Source organism: Anguilla anguilla, chromosome 12, assembly GCF_013347855.1.
Source record: "Anguilla anguilla isolate fAngAng1 chromosome 12, fAngAng1.pri, whole genome shotgun sequence".
Taxonomy (NCBI): Eukaryota; Metazoa; Chordata; class Actinopteri; order Anguilliformes; family Anguillidae; genus Anguilla; species Anguilla anguilla.
This window is the reverse complement of record NC_049212.1, coordinates 32,400,771-32,421,213: the sequence shown is the minus strand read 5'-3', so window position 1 is coordinate 32,421,213 and position 20,443 is coordinate 32,400,771. Positions and strand designations below refer to the sequence as shown.

The following is a 20,443-nucleotide window of genomic DNA, read 5'->3' as shown; positions in this document are numbered from 1 at the left end:
AAGTAATATTATGCCCGACTCCATGTAAATTACATTATATTTGGCTGAAGTAGTATTCCACGTATGCACACTAAACACACAAATGCTATACAGACACGCACACATACACTCTCATATGTGCCATGCACATACAATTTCAAAAGGACCAATAATTGCATGTGCACACAAATACACAGTTCCTGTCTTTCTGACCTGGAAGCCACGTAAGGTGAGAATTAAGAGCAGCTCAAAGTCCTCTCCCTTAGTGAAGGGCATCGCATCGACCCTCTCCTCCTGTTGCCAGTTGCCGTTTTGGAAGGCGTTGAACACCACCACCTCTGAGGGATCGAACCGGGGGTTGAAGTGCAAGGCTATGTCACATCCTTCCACCTGCCCATACTGCAGATTGATGGCAAAACTGTAGGGGGCAACAGAGAGCAAGGAAAGTTTCATCAAAGATTCATGAGAGTAACCAGATAAGATGCTCAACTATTACTGCAGGTTGATGTGGAACCTGCAGGGGAAGATTAACTGTAGACCCCACTGAGCCGCCAGATGATGTATAAATAGATGTAATGTAAATCTTATGTAAAACATTGTGTAAGTCGCTCTGGATAAGAGCGTCTGCTAAATGCCTGTAATGTAATGTAAGATGAGACACTCTGTATTCACAATCCTCCTCAGCCCTGGCAACCTCTATGTGGAATAACTACAGGAGTTTATTTATTACAATGCAGAAAGGTCATTGCCACAGTATTGCTGTTGATCATGCCCTTGAATGAATCTTCAGTAAATGCATCAGTTGGAATGCTGTGGCTTCAATCAGTGGGGAACATGTAATTTTAAGAATATACAGATGAATGTCTGATCGATCAAAAGAATATGGGGTTTCATTTTCTGAAACGTACAAGCTGAATAACATAAGGGTAAGAGGCCGCTGATTGACTAAAGGGAAAGGACTCCTCACTTGCTGATCTGTTGGGGAATGGTTCCCTTGAAGTACAGATACATTCCAGACCTCAAACCGCCATAGACGGGCCCCACGTGCGGGATTTTCTGTACAAAACAAATACAAATCAGTTTGTCAGTTACAGTGGTTCATAACCCTGGTGCTGGAGAGCTATCAATCGCACTGTCTGTCACTGTCAAATTTAATTGATCAATCAATTAAAACAGCTGATCACAGAGTGAAGTCAGATAACCTGCTTTATACTGGGTGTAAAAGTATTGATTAAGGCAAAAACAAAATAGCTCAAAAGGTCCAAGATTGTGAATCCCATGGCCTATTTCAACAGAATACAGATGGAGGGCTGCAGGGTCATTTTTGAACAGCAAAGAAGTGATGGATCAATTTAAGCAGTGGATCACAAATTTGACTGACCTCACTTTGTTTATTGCGTGTGTGTGTGTGGAGCGAGGCCTGCATACTCACAGTCACAACCATCTTTCCTAGACTTGGATGCACACCTCCTTCACCTCCCTGAAACACAAACTCCAGTTAGGAGCTGGCAGGGGAAAACAAAACCATATCATATCGACAAACCCTGAAATGGAAATGCAAATGCTAAAAATGCAATTACAAATACCTAAAAAAATGCAAATACCAAAAGGCAAATACAAATGGTAAAACGCAAACGTCGAAAGGCAAGTAACTTGTGGACACTTAAATGTAAAAGTGCGCTTGAAAGACACTTGAAATTGGATTTTTAAAGAATGCGCTCTGCTCCTCCTCACCACGAGCATGTCGGCGGCCTGGATGGTGACGTCCCCCTCAATCGCTAGGGCACCAATGTGCTCCACTGGCATGCGGTGCTTGAACAGGTAGAACACACGACCGTTCACGACGACCTGCAGGAGCCAGAGAGAAAGGCAGAGAGTGAAGAAAGGTTGCTTTTGCAAAACAATTCTGTTAAAGTTATCGTTTTACTCCAAAGCATTCCATCCATGAACTGAATATCGTGCCCCACTCCAGTAAACAAGATTACATTCCTCTGCAGTAAGGAAGTATTACACAAATGTATACACATAAATACAGAATGCAGACACACAGATATGAACAGACACATACAGTACATGCAATGCACACCAATACAACAAAATTACAAATACACACTTGTGCTCACAGACACACAGTTCCTGTCCTGACCTGGTAGCCCTCTGAGATGATGATGATGGCCAGCTCAAACTCTTTCCCTTTTGTGAAGGGCATCTGACGGACCACATCCACAGTGTCCCATTTGCCGTTCCGGAAGGTGTTGAACACCACCGCCTCATGGGGCTCAAACTGGGGTTTGAAGTGGAAGGGGATGTCACATCCTTTCCTCTGCCCGTACTGCAGGTTGATGAAGAAGCTGCAGGGAGCGACAGAGATCAAGGAAGTTTCATCACAGGTTCTAGGACGTGACCACCACATAAGAAACTCTCTCTGCTTCTGAACTACAGGAGGTTCTGGTTGGTAACAGACGTTTCTGGTGCTTTATTAAAATGCAGAAAGTCCCATGTCACAGTACTGTACTTTATCATGGCCCTTAATGAATTTTCAGAAGCTGCACCAAATTGGAATGTTGGGACTTAGTTGGAAGCTAGACGGAACTTGTAAAGTAAAAAAATGTACAGTATCTAGAGGATGTGTGGCTTCATTCTCTAAAACATCCAAGCGAACAGCATCACACTGATAGTCTGCTCATTGATAGATTCAATAACTCAAGAATCTTTCACGTGACATCAGAGTGTCTCATTAATTTAATATCAAATGCCAAATAATGGGGTGAAAGTCACAGGTGTGCTGGAGTCCCGCTATACTCTAAGCACAGCACTTACACAGTGGGACAATGTTTTAATGACGTCCTTAATTTAATCAGGCAGGCCCTCCCAGGGTGTGCTATTTTAGCTGAACTCTCAGTTTCTAGAACACAATCAGAGGATTCACTCCAATATCGATGAACCCTGTAACTCAATGTTGTCTAAGAAAATAATCTGATGGGAGGACTTAGAAACGTATACAGAAAACTGCAGATAATTTTGTCTATCATTGCCTCATTATCTCCCAATTAGCAACACATGATCCCCCAAATCCCTGGCCTCCTTATTAGATCAGATTGGGAGTGTTAATGAGATAAATGTACAATCCCACAGTACACACATTTGCCGAAGAGCTCCATTCAAATTTATGCGAGTCACGGCTTGATAAATGGTCACAGCAGTGTCCTTTATTCTATGCCACAATGGATACCACAGAGAGACTAAGCAAGCAAAACTGCACTAGCGATGGGGTCATAAAGTGTAACGAATTACATAATCGGTAGAGCTATAAAGAGCTGTCAGTCATTGACTGGTTTTAACGAATGTAAGGATTTTGATCCCCAAAATAGAACAAAATAGAAAAAAAATGGCTGAGATCAGGAAGTCACCGAGAGCCTGTACGCATTTTTCGATCTACTCAGTCATTCTTCCACCCCATTCTTCCACGGCCAGCAGAAGCTCCTCACCTTTTAATTGTCTCGGGAACTGTTCCACGGAAGTAGAGATACGTCCCAGTCCTCAAACCCCCGAAGACGGGCCCCACGTGTGGGATTTTCTGTACAACACAAACACTGGGGTTAATATCGAGCAGTTTGTCTGAGACAGGAGGTTCATAACCCTGGTGCTGGAGACTTTGTCTTTTATTGGTTTTTTAAAGTAAACATTCTTACACATTAAAAAGTCATCACCTCAACCTATACATAGTAATAAATGTATTTATTACTATGCAAATTCATTAGTCTATGCAGTGGTAACCAACCCTGTTTCCGGAGGTCTACTGTCCTATAGGTTTGCATTTCAACCCTAATTTGGCACACTTGCCTCTACTAATTCGCAGCTCAACAAGATCTCTAGCTGTTGAATGTGGTGTGCTTTGCTAGGGTCAGAGAAAAACCGGGAGGTAGATCTCCAGGAACAGGGCTGGTTACCGCTGGTCTATTGCAACAGGATGCAGTGATTCAGATGGAGGGTGTGAGTACAGTCAGTGTGTAATAACACAGAGGCGCAGAGATGTGCAAGGGAAAGGCTCAAAGAGTGACGGTGAATGTGAGATATATAAAGACTGAGTGTGTGTGTGTGTGAGAGTGTGTGTTTGTGTGTGTGTGTTTTGACTGAACAGTGTACTTACAGTAACCAATATATTTCTTAGACCTCGATATCCCAGAATGCCTCTTGGTCCGCTCTGAAATACAAACTCAGTTAGCGGTGGGTGGGGGAACAGAAAAGCATATAGTGTTTCAAATTCTAAACTCAAATGCAAATAGCTAAAGGTAAATAAAAATTCTTAAATGTAATTACAAAAGCCTACGTGTGCATGGAAAACAAAATGACTTCATTAAATAATTAGCATATTAAGACATTTTTTAGGGTACCTGTAGACCTATTAGTAAAAGACAAAGTTACAGAACAGAATAAACACTGTTCTTTCTCACCCCAATCGTGTTGATGGACTCAATGGAGATGTCCCCATCAATGGCCAGGGTGCTCACTTGCTCCACTGGCATGCGGTGCATGAACAAATAGAACAGACGACCGTTTACGATGAACTGTAAAAGCCAGAGAGTCAAGAAAGGATTACATTCAAAATCTCAATCAATGTCATTTTTTTATATATATTGTTTTGCTCCAAAGCATTCAAACGGTCAATACAATATCAGGCCCTACTCCAGTACAGGCCTGTATTAACACATAGACCACATCCACAGATGCATATGTGGTCACGTCAGAGCATGGTTCAAAACAGACCCTGATGGGACATTGTTATTATCATTTATATATCCATTTGTGTGGAGAGATAAACTAGCCCCTGAAACAAGCAGGAGTTGAAGGTGGCTGCAGTACAGTTCTGTTCTGGCAGAGCTACTGCCTATGTCACAATATGGGTTTATTTCAGGACGGCTCCAGAAAATAAGATTACATTCATGTGGAGAAAGGAGGCACTACCTGTATGCACTTAATAAATGCAAATCCAAACCAAAAAATGCAAAGACACAAATATACAAACAAATTACAAATACACACACATGCACATAATCACAGTTCCTATCCTTCTGACCTGGTAGCCCTTTGGAGTGACATTGATGACCAGCTCAAAGTCCTCTCCCTTAGTGAAGGGCATCTCATCAACCCTCTCCTCCTTTTCCCAGGTGCCATTCCGGAAGGTGTTAAACACCACCACTTGTGTAGGCTCAAACCGGGGATTGAAGTGTAAGGCTTTTTCACAGTCTTCCTTCTCCCCATACTGTAGGTTGATGTTGAACCTGCAGAGGGCAACAGTCAGCAAGGAAGTTTAATTACAGGTTTCTGTGAGTCACCAGATGAGATTCTCAGCTCTAACAGTCACGCTCCCTAAGTTCTCTCTGTATCTTAAATGCAGGGCCTGGTTGGTATGAGCAGTTCTCAAAGTATACTAAAATACAGAACGTCCCTTACCCCCATATTGTTCATCACACTTCTAAATGAATGCACAGAAGATGCCTCAAATCAGATTGTTCTGAATTCATTGGTAGGGAGATGGAACTTGTAATGCACAATGCACGGATGTGTATATCTGGATGATCTACCGAAAATGGGATATCATCCTGTTAAACATGCAAGCAAAAAACATCAGAGCAAGAGGTAACCAGGCTGCTGAAACACTCATTCTAAATCAACAGCGAGTCACAACTGACTTCAGTGTGTGACATCAATTAAACATGTGGAATGTGCTCAGCCTCAGCTAGGAGGGTGGAACATGGAGGCTCCTGTAGGATGCTTGAGCAAGGAAACATCGCCATTTGCCTAATACACATTTCCTCAATTCCTCCATCCTCGCGTCCTTTCCTTGCATTCTCCAAGGGGTGAAGCTAAGCGAGGACAGGATGCAAGGAAGCAAAAATAAGCAATTGGAATGAGCCCTGTGTCTTAGCCCCAGTCTGCACTCAATTGCCAGTAGATGGTTCCTAACCTGCTGATGTCATCATCAATCTTTCCCCGGAAGTACAGATACATCCCCTTCCTCACACCGCCATAGATGGGCCCAACATGTGGGATTGTCTGCACAACACAAACACTGGGATTAATACAGAGCAGTTTGTCACTTCACTTCAACTGGATTACTGGTTCAATGGGGGCTTTCAATTTTAATACAAAAAACTAGCACGCCCTGTGATTCACAAAGGTTGCCAATCTGTTGGTTGGATGTAGAGATGGAGGGGTGTCAGTGTGTAATAATACAGAGGGACTGAAATGTGTGTGTGAGAGACCAGCATACTTACATTAACCACAATATTTCCTAGACTTAGTTGTTCTGGTATGCCTTCTTGTCCTCCCTGGAACAAAAACTCAGTTAGTGGTGGTTTGGGGAACACAAAATGATGCACCTCTAAATCAATTCAAATGTATTTCAAATGTAAATACAAATTCTTAAATGTGAATACATATGGCGAAAGGCAAGTGCAAATGCTCTCATGTAAGAATGGGTGTTATATGAGACACTTGCTCAGAAGATCTGTTGAGTGCCTGAACTCAAATGCGTACATTAAATGTAGAATGCACTCTGCTCCAACTCACCTCAATGATGTTAACAATCTGCACTGAGACATCCCCAAAGACCCTTATGATAGCCACTTTCTCTAATGGGATGCGGTGCTTGAAGAAGTAGAAGTCATTACCGTTCACTTTCACCTGAAGGTACCAGGCAGAATGAAAGGGAGTCAAGAAAGGCTGTGATTTATAATTTTTATAAACGATTCTGTAAATGATTTATCAATTGAATATCATGGTCGATTCCGGCAAATGGGATTACATTAATCTGCAAAAAGCAAGTATTACATGTATGCACATTATACACACAAATGCAAATGCTAACACACCAACACAAACACACTCTCACATGCAGTGCACATATATACAAAAAGTACAAATGCACATATGCTTGCCAGCACATAGTTCCTGTCTTTCTGACCTGGTAGCCCTCTGAGGTGATGATGTAGAGGACCTCAAAGTCCTCTCCTGTATGGAAGGGCATCTCAGTGGGCCTCTCCTCATTTTCCCAGCCGCCATTCTTGTAGGTGTTGAACACTACCACACTGGAATCGAACCGGGGGTTGAAGTGGAAGATGTTGTCATAGGTTTCAGGCTCCGCACTATGCAGGTTTAAGCTGAACCTGCCGGGTGCGACAGAGAAAAAGGAAGATTTAATTAGTTTTTGTTGAGTCGCCAGCTAAGATACTACAATTTACCTGTTGGTACCAAGAGTTTCTGGTACATTATTACAATACAGGATGCACAATGCCACAGTAGTGTTTCTTGTCACACATTTTTGGATCTTCGACATCGCGTTCATATTTCCGCCTCAAAATAGTGCCTCGGCCCAGTTGCATGCAGTATTGTTCATGGCCAGCTCCTCACCTGCTGGCATCGTCGGGAACTGTTCCCTTGAAGTAAATAGACATTCCCGGCCTCAAACCGCCATAGATAGGTCCCACATCAGAGATGCTCTGCACAACACAGAAACTTGGATTAATACAGAGCAGCTTGTCTGTCGCAGTGGTTCACAACACCTGGTGCTGGAGAACTGTAGGGTCTACTGGTTTTTGCTGCCAATCATCATGTAATCTATCAAACACTATATCCAACTGATGACACAGTTAACTCATCCTATCAGGTTTAGTGGGTCTAATGGAATAAAATTTAAAAAAAAATTAGTAACCTTACAGCTCACAAGGACCAGGGTTGTGAATCCATCGGCCCATTGCAACATAGTACAAATGGAGATGTGTTGGTAATGTAGTGGCACAGTCAGTGTGTAGAGAGAGAGTGAGAAAATGTATGTGTGTATGCGTGCGAGAAGACAGGCCAGCATACTCACACGAAGCACCACCTTCTCTTCTGGCTTCTTCTCCACTTCTTCTGGTTCTTGCTGAAACACAAACCCAAATACGAGTGGGCATGTGAACATGAAACAATGTACCTCTTAATCCAAACATATCTACAACTTCTTAAATGCAAACACAAATGCAAAAATTCAAATGCAAATGCCTAAATGTAAACACAACTGCTTGAATGCAAATACAAACACCACAAAACTAAAATGCAGTCTTAATTGTCTTAATTACAAAAATGTGCGCAGTGGAAGATGAACATTTGTTAAATGCTTAAATTCCTCCCCTCCACCTCACCTGTTTCATGTCGATGGTCTCCATGGAGACATCCCCAGCGATGTTTATGCCACTCACAAGCTCCATGGGCATGCGGTGCAGGAACAGATAGAACTTTTCACCATTTACATACACCTGCGGAAGCCGTACAGGACAGCAGGGAGTCAAAAAAGATGATGATTCAAAATTTCTGTTATTGTTACTTTTCTCTTCTGAAGCATTCAGACTGTCAATGGAATATCTTGCCCTCCTCCAATAAACGGGATTATAATTCCTCTGCAGTAAGGAGACATTAAGTGAATGCAAACATACGCACACACACACACACACACACACACACAAGGCATACATATGTATAAACAAAGAGTTATATACACAGTTCCTGTCTTTCTGACCTGGAAGCCCTGTGATGTGACAAGGATGATGATCTCAAACTCCTCCCCTGGAGTAAAGGGCATCTTGAAGACTCTCTCTTCCTGTTCCCAGCTACCATTCCGGAAGGTGTTGAACACCACCACCTCACAGGGCGTGAACCGGGGGTTGAAGTGTAAGGCTTTGTTACAGTCTTCCATTTGCCCAAACTGCAGGTTGATGGCAAAACTGTAGGGGGCGAGAGAGAGCAAATAGGTTTTATTACAGCTTCAAGTCACCAGCAAAGATACACACCTTTTACAATACTCCTTCAATCCTCTCTACTTCTTTGCTACTGTTGGTTTCAGGTTGGTGTAGCTGTAGTGAGCTGTCCATCACCAACTTGTTTCAACCAGTTTAAAAATTTTGATCCCCAAAACAACAAAATGACTGGGTGAAATCAGGAAGTCACATATGATAGTTCCACGCATTTGTAGTCATGTTCTCTTGCCTGGACTACTCCAACTCCCTCCTTGCTGGGCCCCCTGTCTCCGCCATTAGGACTCTGCAGTTCGTCCAGAACGCTGCTGCTCAACTGACCTACAATCTCCCCAGGCTCAGCCATGTCACTCTCCTTCTCAGCTCCCTCCACTGGCTACCTGGCCCTAGCCTACTGGGCAGCTAGACAAACTGCTCTGTTTTCTATTACATCTTCAAAAGATCATCAGACCCTAAACACCAGTCGGACCCCAGACCATTCTGTGCATATGTCCCCTCCCTCCCGTGTGCCTGACCCCACCTCCCATACATTTTCCATATGCAAATAATTACTTCATAAATCAGCAACCACGGAGGACTGTGCTGTAATGTTTGAAGAATAAGCTCCCTAAAAATCCTGACACTCTGATGGAGGTTTGCTGTATGGAAAGTGAGAAACTACATACTACACTACACATCCACACTACATATTATAGCAAGTTATTTCAAGAATATGAGGTATAATTTCATATATAAAAATGTCTAGGATGATTTGTGAATCATGATGATTTTGCTGAACTAATTCTACAGCGCAGCTACTACAAGGAGTACATAATTTGTATCATAAACCAGAGACCTGGTACCTGCGCAATCTTGTTCATTCCCAGTATCCATTGCATCAGAGGCCAGTCATGAAGTTATACAATCGACCTCCACTCTCGCCCATTGACAATAGCGACGTCTCGTCGTCCATTTATATACTGTCAATGACTAGAATGCCTTCTGAGGGCAACATTACATGTTATCAATCAGGACAAGGAGTAGGTGGAAGAAGTTTGATCTCCCATCAAGACGTAAATATATTAGGTTAGGGCAAATGACCTGTTTTTATGTTTTGTTAGATGAGGGACATCAGTGAAATTTAAATGACAAAAATTTGAAAACAACTGAAATTAAGATGGCATTCCCCCAAACCCCTTTCTTTTGGACAGAACCGAATAATATCAACCATCTTGACGTGTTATTGAATTTATTTTTTACTTTTTTTAAGTGAGTGAAATAGAGAGCAATGGAAAGTATTTGGTGAACCTCAAACCCAGGTCTCCATCTGAAGGGACTATGACGGTAACCACAACACTAAAATCTACAAGGGGCTAATGCTGCCACTTGGGCATATGAGGCTGCTGTCCAGACATATTGAATAAAGGCCCTGCCTCCTTCTTTTTTTAATTGGGCGTCTGATAGAACCAGTCACAAGTACTACTGCCTTCAGAAGACATTCTGATAAGTAAAACTCCAATGCAGTGCATTCCATACTCACCTTAGATTACACCATGGCTCCCCTGACCTCCTCTAACATATAGCTATAGCTGTGTTAAGAGAGCATCTGTCTAGTGGTACTTTCTTGGATGCTTATAATACCAGTTGCAATTAGTTAGGTTAACAGTACACTGTTTACACAGATTACTAGTGGGCCTCTGTGCCTTCTTGGTGATATTGTGTTTTAGTATTTCTGAGAGTTACACTGATGTTTTCCACTTCTGTGCACCACTCTGAATGAGAGTCTTACTAAGCGACTAATGTCCTCTCCTTTTGAGTTACACAGAGCCTCCTTCATTCCCTGCAAGCAGGGGCTCCTCACCTGTTGGTCTGTTCGGGAAGCGTGCCCTGGAAGTACAAAGCTATCCCCGTCCTCAAACAACGGTGGATGGGGCCCACATGTGGAATTTTCTGCAAAAGCAAAAAACTTTGGTTAATACAATGCAGTTTGTGTGTAGCAGTTAGTCATAACCCTGGTGCTGGAGAGCTGTAGGGTCAGCTGGGTTTCAATGTCAGTCATCACGCAATAGACCAATCCATTGAACCAGCTATTTACAGTTAAATCTCTCCTCACGTGATTTATTGGGTCTAAAGGGGGTTATGATTTTAAGTCAAAAACAAGAACCGGCATTTGTAGCAGCTCACAAGAATAAGAATGCTGGTGGAGAGATGGAGGAGTGTGTGTAATGTAGCAACATAGTCACTGTGGAAAAACACAGGCACTGAGATGTGAGTAAGAAATTGCATGTATGTGTCTGTATAACTGTGCATGTGTGTGAGTGTGTGGGTGTGTGTGTCTGTGTGTGTGTGTGTGCATGTGTGTGTGTGTCTGAGTGTGTGTGTGCGCGTGTGTCAGTGTGTGTGTGTGTGTGTGTGTGCGCGCGCGTGTGTCTGTGTGTGTGTGTGTGTGTACGCGTGTGTCTGTGTGCGTGTGTGTGTGTGTGTATGCTTAAGTCTGTCTGTCTGTGTATGATGGGTACTGCAAGGTTTTAGCTAGAAAGAAAATTAATAACCGAATCAAACCCGGTCCTGAGCGTGGGGTTTACGTACGACTTCCCTGGCCAATTTGATTTCCCCATCTGAGGCGGAGAGCTTTTGCTGGTTATGGTTAGGTTTAGTTCAGTTTTGTTTCTCTTTTTCTTTTTCTTTTTTTAATAAGACCAAGTCAGTCCGAACTTTCCGTGCAAGTGCTATTTGGTTTTACATCGGCGTGATAAAATAAAATAAAAAACAGAAAAATCTCAAAGGTGCCTGCAAGTGCTTTGGTGGCTATGTGGCGTGTTTACGGGCATGAAGATAACTCAAAAGCGGCCGTTTACATCTTCGGGCCTCACCGGGTCTCATCTTGTCCCCGGGACTCCTCTAAATGAGGCAAACTCAACAAAACGCCACCAACACTATGTCTTCGAGCAGAACTTCCACAAGTTTTGAAAACCCTTTCGCATTAGCTCGCCATTACACCTGCCTTCCACACCCCCGATGTGCATTTCCCTGAGCTTATAAAGAAATCACACGGGCATAACCCCACTCCCAGGACCACCTGGTTCCCATCACTTGAAACCAGCAACCAATCATGAAAGAACTGGAAAGATTATCGGTGTGTGTGTGTGCGCGCGCGAATGTCTCATGTAATTGTAACACTGTGTCTATGTGTGCATGTGCATGTGTGCGTGCGTGTGTCTGTTTTTTGTGTGTGTATGTGTGTGGACACCAGCGTACTCACATTAATGACTAGCCTTCCGAAATCTGGAAGTCCCTCCTGCTCTTCTTCGTCTACTTCTCCCTGAAACACAAACTAATTTAGGGGTGGCTGGGGGAACACAAAACAATGCACCTTTTCATTCAAACACATCTGCAAATGCTTACATGCATAGTCAAAAGTCAACAAGGAAATACAAATACTAAAATACAAATACCAATACCTAAACGCAAACACAAAACTAATACATATAATCTGTACTGTGTAAGACATAATATGACAGGATGATTGAATTGCCAAAAAAAATTAACGGCTTAATTTAAATTCAGAATGCAGGCTGCTCCTCCTCACCCCAATTGTGTCGACCGTCTGCACAGAGATGTCCCCAATGATCTTCACGGCGCTCACGTGATCCACTGGCATGCGATGCTCAAAGAAGTAGAACTGACGACCGTTTATGGCCACCTACAGGAGCCGGAGAGGAGGGCCAGGAATCAAGAAAGGCTAATATTCAAAATACCTCTTCAAGTTGTTTTTATTTCTGACAAAACAGTAAAGAGGATTAAATGTATGACATTTGAATGTAAAACAAAGTGACATCAAAGGACACAATAATGACATGAGAACTTGGAGGTTCATTTTGGATTTAGAGAGCAGTGCCGCCTCCAAGCAGTGCTTGTTTGTTTGTAAGCCAGTTTAACTGTACAGACTGAACACATAGTCCAGAGTTTCCACTACATTATTATCTTGTGCATCTACTACATTAAAGTCGGTAGTTACAATGGGTGTAGGCTGTGCTCTTAGATCTTAAAAAGGTGGTAGATGTTACAAAATTGCTGTTGGGTGTTCCTGCCACCAGCCACCTGTCGCTATCACACACACACACACACACACACACACACACACACACACTTCATGTCTTTCCAACCTGGTAGCCGTTTGGTGTGATAATGTAGATCAGCTCAAAGTTCTGATCCTTTTTGAAGGGTATCTCATAGACCCTCTCCTCTTTTTCCCACTGGTCATTCCGGTAGGTGTTGAACACCACCACATTGGAATCGAATCGGGGGTTGAAGTGCAAGGCAATGTCACTGCCTTCCAGTTCCCCATACTGCAGGTTGATGGCAAAGCTGGGCAAAAGAGAGCAATAAGCTTTTATTACAGGATGTACTAAATCAGTGGTAACCAACTGATGGAAACGTGCACCTGGAGATCTTCCATCCTGAAGGTTTTCACACCAACCCTGACAAAGCCCACCGCATTTAACAGCTAGAGGACTTGTTTAGTTACTGATTAGTATAGTCGGGTGTGCCAAATTAAGGTTGAAATGAAGACCTACATGATGGTAGATCTCCAGGAACAGGGTTGGTTACCAATGACTCAGGGCCTCGGCCTCTTTCCCGGAAGTACCCACCATGGTCAGGAAGGGGCATCTCACCTGTCAATCTGTTGTGGAATGGTTCCCCGGAAGAACATAAACATTCCGGTCCTCAAACCACCATAGACGGGCCCAACATGTGGGATTTTCTGCACAACACAAACACAGAGATTAAGCAGTTTGTCTGTAATCGTGGTTCATAACACTGGTGCTGGAGAGCTGTACCGTCTGCTGGGTTTCAGTGTCAATCAGCACTTAATTGGTCAATCAAATAAGCAGCTGAACTCACTGACAGCTGACCTCTTCTACTTACTTTGATCTAAAGGTTTGACAATCTAAAAACAAAAACCAGCACAGATTGTGGCTCACAAGGACCAGGGTTTAAATCTGTCTGTCAGTTGGAACTGAAGTCAGATGGAGGGGTGTGAGGAATGTAGTAACACAGTCAGTGTGTATAAACACAGAGGGTCTGAAATGTTTGTGTCAGAAATTGAAAGTAAGAGAGAGTGAGGGAGAGAGAGAGCAAGAGAGAGGGAGAACATGTGTATGCATGTGAATAGCTGTGAGATTGTGTGCGTGTATTTGTGAGTGGAGAGAGGCCAGCATACTTACGGAAACAACTATCCTTCCTATACCTGCAAGCGCATGTCCTCGCTGAAACACAAACTCAGTTAGGGGTGGGAGAGGAACACAAAACAATACATCTCCAAGTCCAATCATGTCTACAAATGCCTAAATGGAAATATGAATTCAAAGTGAATTCAAATGCCAGAATGCAAATACTAAGGCTAAAAAATTTTTTTTAATGGTTTACTGTGTCAGACACACATAAAAGGATCAATGTCAAAAGGGAAATTCCTAAATTTAAATGTAGGATGCTCGCTGCTCATCCTCACCCGGAACAGGTGGAGGGACTCCATGGAGACGTCCCCACCAATTTCCAGTGCATTCACAAGTTCCACCGGCATGCGGTGCCTGAACAAGTGTAATGGACGACCGTTTACGATCACCTGCAGGAGCCAGAGAGGTAGGTAGGTTGGTTATGAAGAGAGGTTGCTGGTCAATATTTCTGATTTTTCCAAAAAATGTTGTTTGTCAACACTATACTCTACTCGCGTAAATTAGATTCGATTCTGTAGTAAGGAGGCATTACATGCATGCACACAATACACATGCACAGAGTTCTTATCTTTCTGACCTGGTAGCCCAGTTGGGTGGCAATGATGACCATCTCAAAGTCCTTTCCCTTACAGAAGGGCATTCGATGAACCCTCTCCTCTTGTTCCCAGCTGCCATTTCTGAAGCTGTTGAACACCACCACTTCTTCGGGATCGAACCGGGGGTTGAAGTGTAAGGCCTTGTCACATCCTGGCAGCTGCCCATACTGCAGGTTGATGTGTAAACTGTGGGGGTCAGCAGAGAGCAAGGAGGTCTTATTACAGGTTCTACTAAAGCCGCGTTTCCACCAAAAGTACCCAGAACTTTTAGTCCCAGGAACTACTTTTCAAGGAACTAAAAGGTTCCTTCAGCCCATTGTTGTCTGCGTTTCCATCGTGGTCTAAAGTCCCGCGAAGGTTAGGCAAATTAGCCCACTGACGTATGAAAAAGCGACGTTGTCGTCGGTCCATCTGTCCTATGATTTCTTCTGTAACCCCACACTACCACCGAAGTAGCCTACATTATTTTCTAATAACCGGGACAGCATGGAGGGGTTTATTCCACTTATATACAACAGGTTACCAACAATGACTATATATGATTACTTTTGTATTTATTGATTTTTATCGATATAATCACCTGAAATTGAAATATTCTTCCGCAGCCGTTTGGGCATATTTTACCGTTGTCAAGCAAAACTGTCGTTGGTAGTTCAACTTGGACCGTTGTTATGCAACAAATACGATATAACAGGCCAAATAGTCAGATTGTAACTATTTTATATATCCTCTCATTATTATGTTTTTATGCGAACATTCACTTTCATGTCTTGGCATCCGAGGCGACAGAATGCATTCACATTCCACAGAAAACTGGCAACTACAGCAGAAAACATGCACACGTTGTAAACAATTTGCTGTTGAATTGATTACTTTCTCAACGTCAATTCCATATAGGCTAATCGCAAAATGACAAGAATAGAACGAAAACTCGGACTTGCGTGAAAATTTAAATTAGCAGTGGTACAGCCACCGTTTGCTTTCCTTCAAAGTTACTGCTAGCCGAGCAGCGAAGTGTGCCCTCCAGATGCGAACCATGCACCATAAATTAGTCCATAGTCCTCCTGGTCTTTTTGTGGAATTGAAGAATGGCAAAGTAAAACTACGGCAGTCTGAAAAAGCAAAAGGGACGATTACTAGAATTAACCTGTTATTTTACCCTGACAAAAAGTGCGGAAGGTGATTTCCAGTTTGCTTTTACTGTATCACCAATGTAAATTACGCATAACTACCGCATACCTCACATAACTGTATCAAATGTTTTGAGTCAATTACAACGGGCTAACAAAGAAAATCCGGAAGAAAATATTCAGCAACCGAATTAAACCATTTTAATGTTTTGGTACGTAATATGCTGTCCCAGCACGAATGCTTAGCATTTTATAAAACGAATACTAAAGCAAGAAAAGAACAGAAGAGCACACGTTATAATTCCAAGACGTTGGCAGGCTATAACCACAAAAGTAGGCTACTGCACCGCATAACATACAAGTTTGATTTCAAGTTATTATGAAAATAAATCGGTTTGCGGCTGCAGATTTTTTAAAATGGCGGTTGAAATGAAACACTGCAAGTAGTCGACCAATCAGAAATTTTCAGCGCTTGCGCCCCACCCCAAAGGTTCCGGTACTTTTGGAAAGTACTACCCCCCGAGCAGGGACTTTTTTGGGGGTAAAATAAAGCCCCCGGAACTTAATTTAGACCCTAGGTCCTGCGGTCGAAACGCACTGAGTTCCTCAAAAGGTTCCTAGTTTCGGGGTAAAGTTCCTGCGGTGGAAACGCGGCTTAGGTGACCCAATCAGATGCTGTGCTCTCACAGTCGTCCTGAGGGACATATTTCCGGTTCCATATAGCCTCAGTCATTACTCCACCGCTATACTGTGTCTCAGCTCCAATCCATGCAGTACCCTCCATTGGCCCTGCAGTAACCTCCTCACCTTTTGATCTGTTCGGGAACCTTTCCTCGGAAGTACATGTATATCCCTGTTCTCAAACAGCCCTGGATGGTCCCCACAAACGGAATGCTCTGCACAACACAAACACAAGGATTAATTTCAAAACAACCTGTCTGTTGCAGTGGTTCGTGGTAATTGGAGGATGGAGGGATGTGAATAATGTAGTAATGCAGTCAGCATGTAAAAACAGTGGGAATCAGAGAGAGACAAAAATAATGAGCGTATTCACATACTATATAGGTGTTTGGTGAGAGGCCAGCACACTTACGCTAATTGTCATCCTTCCCAGACCTGGGTGTCTCAGTATGCCTAGTTTTCCAGCCTAAAAGACAAACATTAGGTGTGGATCAAGGACCGCAAAACAGTTCACCTCTTGAATCAAACATGTCTAATAAATGGATAAATGCAAATACAAATATCTAAAACCAAATACAAATGCTTAAATGTAAAAAATACATGCTGTGGAAGACACTATGAAAGAGGATCTACTAAAAGTCTACTAAAACGCAAATGCTTAAATTTAAATGTAGAATGCACACTGCTTCCCCTCACCTCAGTTATGTTGACGGTCTGAATGGTGACGTCGTCAGTGATCCTAATGGCAGTCACGTACTCCAACGGCATGCGGTGCATGAAGACATGGAACAAACGACCGTTTACGTGCACCTGCAGGAATCGGAGAGGATGGCACGGAGTCAAGAAAGGCTGACGTTGAAAATTACCATTAATCCGTTATTTTTCTCTCCAACGCATTTAATGTGTCAATTGTATATCACGCGCTAGTCCAGTAAACAAGATAGAATGTCTCTGAAGTAAGAAGTAATTAGATGGAATGCACACAATACACACAAATACAAATACAGACACCAAGATACAAATGCGAAAAACATGCACACGTACAATACACATACAGTGAGCTCTAATGTTTGGGACAAAGGCCTGGTTTTTCTTTATTTGGCTCTGTACTCCGTAACTTTAGATTTGTAATCATGTGGTTAAAGTGAACATTCTCAGCTTCTATTTAAGGGTATTTTTTAATACACTTTGATATTGTCATGTAGAAATTACAGCACTTTGTACACATTTGGAGTACAAAGCTAAAGCATGAAAAATATGTCAAACATTATGAAGCTCACAGTACATACAACAAAAAGTACATATACACATATGCTTGCAAGCACATATTTCCTGTCTTTCTGACCTGGAAGCCTTGTGCAATGACTAAGAAGACTATCTCAAAGTCCTCTCCTTTACGGAAGGGCATCTCAGTGGGCCTCTCCTCATTTTCCCATTTGCCATTCCGATAGGTGTTGAACACCACCACATTGGTATCGAATCGGGGGTTGAAGTGGAAAGCATTGTCACTTTCATTCGATTGTCCTAATTGCAGGTTGATGCTGAACCTGCAGGGGGCAACAGATTGCAAGGAGTCTTTATCACAGATTCCAGTGAGTCATCAGAAAAAGTACTCAGCTCTTACAGTCCTTCTCCGTTCTTCTATCCTGTCTGCTTCTCAAGTACAGACAAATCTATTAGGTTTAGTAAAGTACAGAACGTCCCTTACCACTGTACTATCTTTCATCATGCCCCTGACTGTATTTTAGGAAGATCAATAAATTTGGAGTGTTTCATGTCTCAGCTCCATTCCCTGCAGAGCCCTCCTTTGCCTCCTTACCTGTTGCACTTTTGGGGAACGGTTCCCCGGAAGTACAGAGCCATGCCCATCCTCAAACCGCCGTAGATGGGCCCCACGTGTGGGATTTTCTGCACAGGACAAACACTGGGATTAATACAGAGCGGTTTCTCTGATGCAGTGGTTCATCATCCTGGTGTTGGAGAGCTGTAGGATCTGTGGGGGTTTCACTGTCAATCACAGCTTAATTGCTCAATCAATTAAAGCAGCTGATCACAGAGTAATGTCACATCACGTGCTTTGTTGGGTCTAAAGGTATTGACTATTTTATGGCAAAAACAGCAAACCCTGCAGCTCACAAAGACCATGGTCTGTTGGTCTTCAATGGCATACAGATTTAGAGAGTAAGTAATGTAGTAGCATAATCAGTGAGTAAGAACACAGAAGGACTGGGCTGTAGATGTGTGTGCGTGGTGATAGACCAGACTACTCACAGTAACGACCATCTTTCCAAGACTTGGATGACCATCCAAGGCTCCTTGGACTCCCTGAAACGCAAACCCAGTCAGAGGTGGATGAGGGATCACCAAAAGAATGCACGTCCTCATCCAATCATGTCTAACGAATCTCTAAAAGCAATAACAAATTCCTAGATGCAAATATAAATGCCTGAAAATGTAAATGTGTGTGCTGTACGATGTTATGGCAGGATGCATTAAACGCGTAAAAGCAAATGGCTAAATTTAAATGTAGAATGCACGCTGCTCCTCCTCACATTAATCATGTGGACAGTCTGCATGGATACGTCCCCACCGATGTTCAGAGCACTCACGAGGAACACCGGCATGCGGTGTTTGAACAAGTAAAATGGACGACCATTCACCACCACCTGCAGGAATCAGAGAGGAAGTGTAGCCATTGCCACACTGTTGATTGCATTGTTGTCGTTTCCACAATGTTGTTTGTATTTCATGTTTCCTATTCCTGTTTCTATGTGTACGCTTTGGCAATAAGTACAAGTGTATTTCATGCCAATAAAGCATTTTGAATTTGAATTTGAAGTCAAGGAGTCAAGAAAGGTTGAAATTCAAAACTTCTTTTAATTTTCTTTTTTTTCCTCCAAAACATTCAGAATGTAATTTGAATTTTTGCTAGTAAGGAGGCATTATATGTATGTGCACAGTACACAAACTAAATGCAAACACAACCAAATGTTCACTTGTACAATGAGACCACAGGTACACACACATACACCGTTCCTGTCCTTCTGACCTGATAGCCCACTGTGGTGACGATGATGACCACCTCGAAGCTCTGCCCCTTACGGAAGGGCATCTGATCGACCCTCTCCTCATTTTCCCATTTGCCATCCTGGAAGGTGTTGAACACCACCACCTCAGAGGGCGTGAACCGAGGGTTGAAATGTAAGCTTATGACAGATCCTGGCATCTGCCCCCACTGAAGGTTGATGTTGAACCTGACGGGTTTGGGGGTGACAAAGAACCAGGAAGATTAATCTGATCCCTTAGCGTAAAGCCACACAATCTCAAACGAAATCACCTGCCATCGCTCTGGCCTCCCACAATTAGCTGCTTGTGGGTGTATTTGCTATTCTATATCCAGTGCAGAGTAAATTTTTTACACTTGGGATAGGAGAGTGAGGTTTTGGTGAACTGAATTATTTTTGGAGCTATAGTGGGCTGTCAATCGCCGACTTGTTTTAGCCTACAAAGTAATTTTGCTCTGTGTAGAACAAGAAAATGATTTTGTGAAATCAAGAGTCACTGAGATCTTATAATTCTTCCAACCAATTTTGATTCCATGAAGCCTGATTCATTCTATCTCCACACAACAGTATTTGAGCCCCATTCCCTGTTGTAACTTCCATGGCTCCTCACCTGTTGATGTCATTTGGAACCTTCCCCCGGAAGTACAGATATGTCCCAACCCTCAAGCCTCCAAAGATGGGCTCCACGTGTGGGACTTTCTGCACAACACAAACACAGGGATTAAGCAGTTTATCTGTAATCGTGGTTCATAACCCTGGTGCTGCAGAGCCGTTGGGTCTTGCGGGGGTTCACTGCACTTAATTGGTCAATCAAAAAAAGCAGCTGAACTCACTGACAGCTGACCTCTTCAACTTACTTTGATCTAAAGGTGTGGCAATCTTAAAGCAAAAACAAAAACCAGCACACATTGTGGCTCACAAAGACCAGGGTTTAAATCTATCTGTCAGTTGCAACTGAAGTCAGGTGGAGGGCTGTGATCAATG

General features: G+C 42.9%; 1 protein-coding gene across 1 annotated transcript in view; it reads right to left on the bottom strand.

The window, feature by feature from the left end:
* LOC118210154 overlaps positions 1-20,443 on the bottom strand; it is a 158,747-nt gene that overhangs the window by 130,646 nt on the left and 7,658 nt on the right. The window contains exons 14-37 of the mRNA XM_035386094.1: positions 20,070-20,158; positions 19,444-19,648; positions 18,947-19,060; positions 18,666-18,719; positions 18,214-18,302; positions 17,740-17,941; positions 17,091-17,204; positions 16,807-16,860; positions 16,521-16,609; positions 14,565-14,769; positions 14,263-14,376; positions 13,979-14,020; positions 13,427-13,515; positions 12,917-13,118; positions 12,340-12,453; positions 12,013-12,072; positions 10,612-10,700; positions 8,537-8,741; positions 8,163-8,276; positions 7,853-7,903; positions 7,393-7,481; positions 6,947-7,148; positions 6,553-6,666; positions 6,258-6,311 (exon numbers count right to left, since the gene is read on the bottom strand). Coding sequence (XP_035241985.1) covers positions 6,258-6,311; positions 6,553-6,666; positions 6,947-7,148; positions 7,393-7,481; positions 7,853-7,903; positions 8,163-8,276; positions 8,537-8,741; positions 10,612-10,700; positions 12,013-12,072; positions 12,340-12,453; positions 12,917-13,118; positions 13,427-13,515; positions 13,979-14,020; positions 14,263-14,376; positions 14,565-14,769; positions 16,521-16,609; positions 16,807-16,860; positions 17,091-17,204; positions 17,740-17,941; positions 18,214-18,302; positions 18,666-18,719; positions 18,947-19,060; positions 19,444-19,648; positions 20,070-20,158 — 2,754 coding nt within the window. The remainder of the gene's footprint in view (positions 1-6,257; positions 6,312-6,552; positions 6,667-6,946; positions 7,149-7,392; positions 7,482-7,852; positions 7,904-8,162; positions 8,277-8,536; positions 8,742-10,611; positions 10,701-12,012; positions 12,073-12,339; positions 12,454-12,916; positions 13,119-13,426; positions 13,516-13,978; positions 14,021-14,262; positions 14,377-14,564; positions 14,770-16,520; positions 16,610-16,806; positions 16,861-17,090; positions 17,205-17,739; positions 17,942-18,213; positions 18,303-18,665; positions 18,720-18,946; positions 19,061-19,443; positions 19,649-20,069; positions 20,159-20,443) is intronic.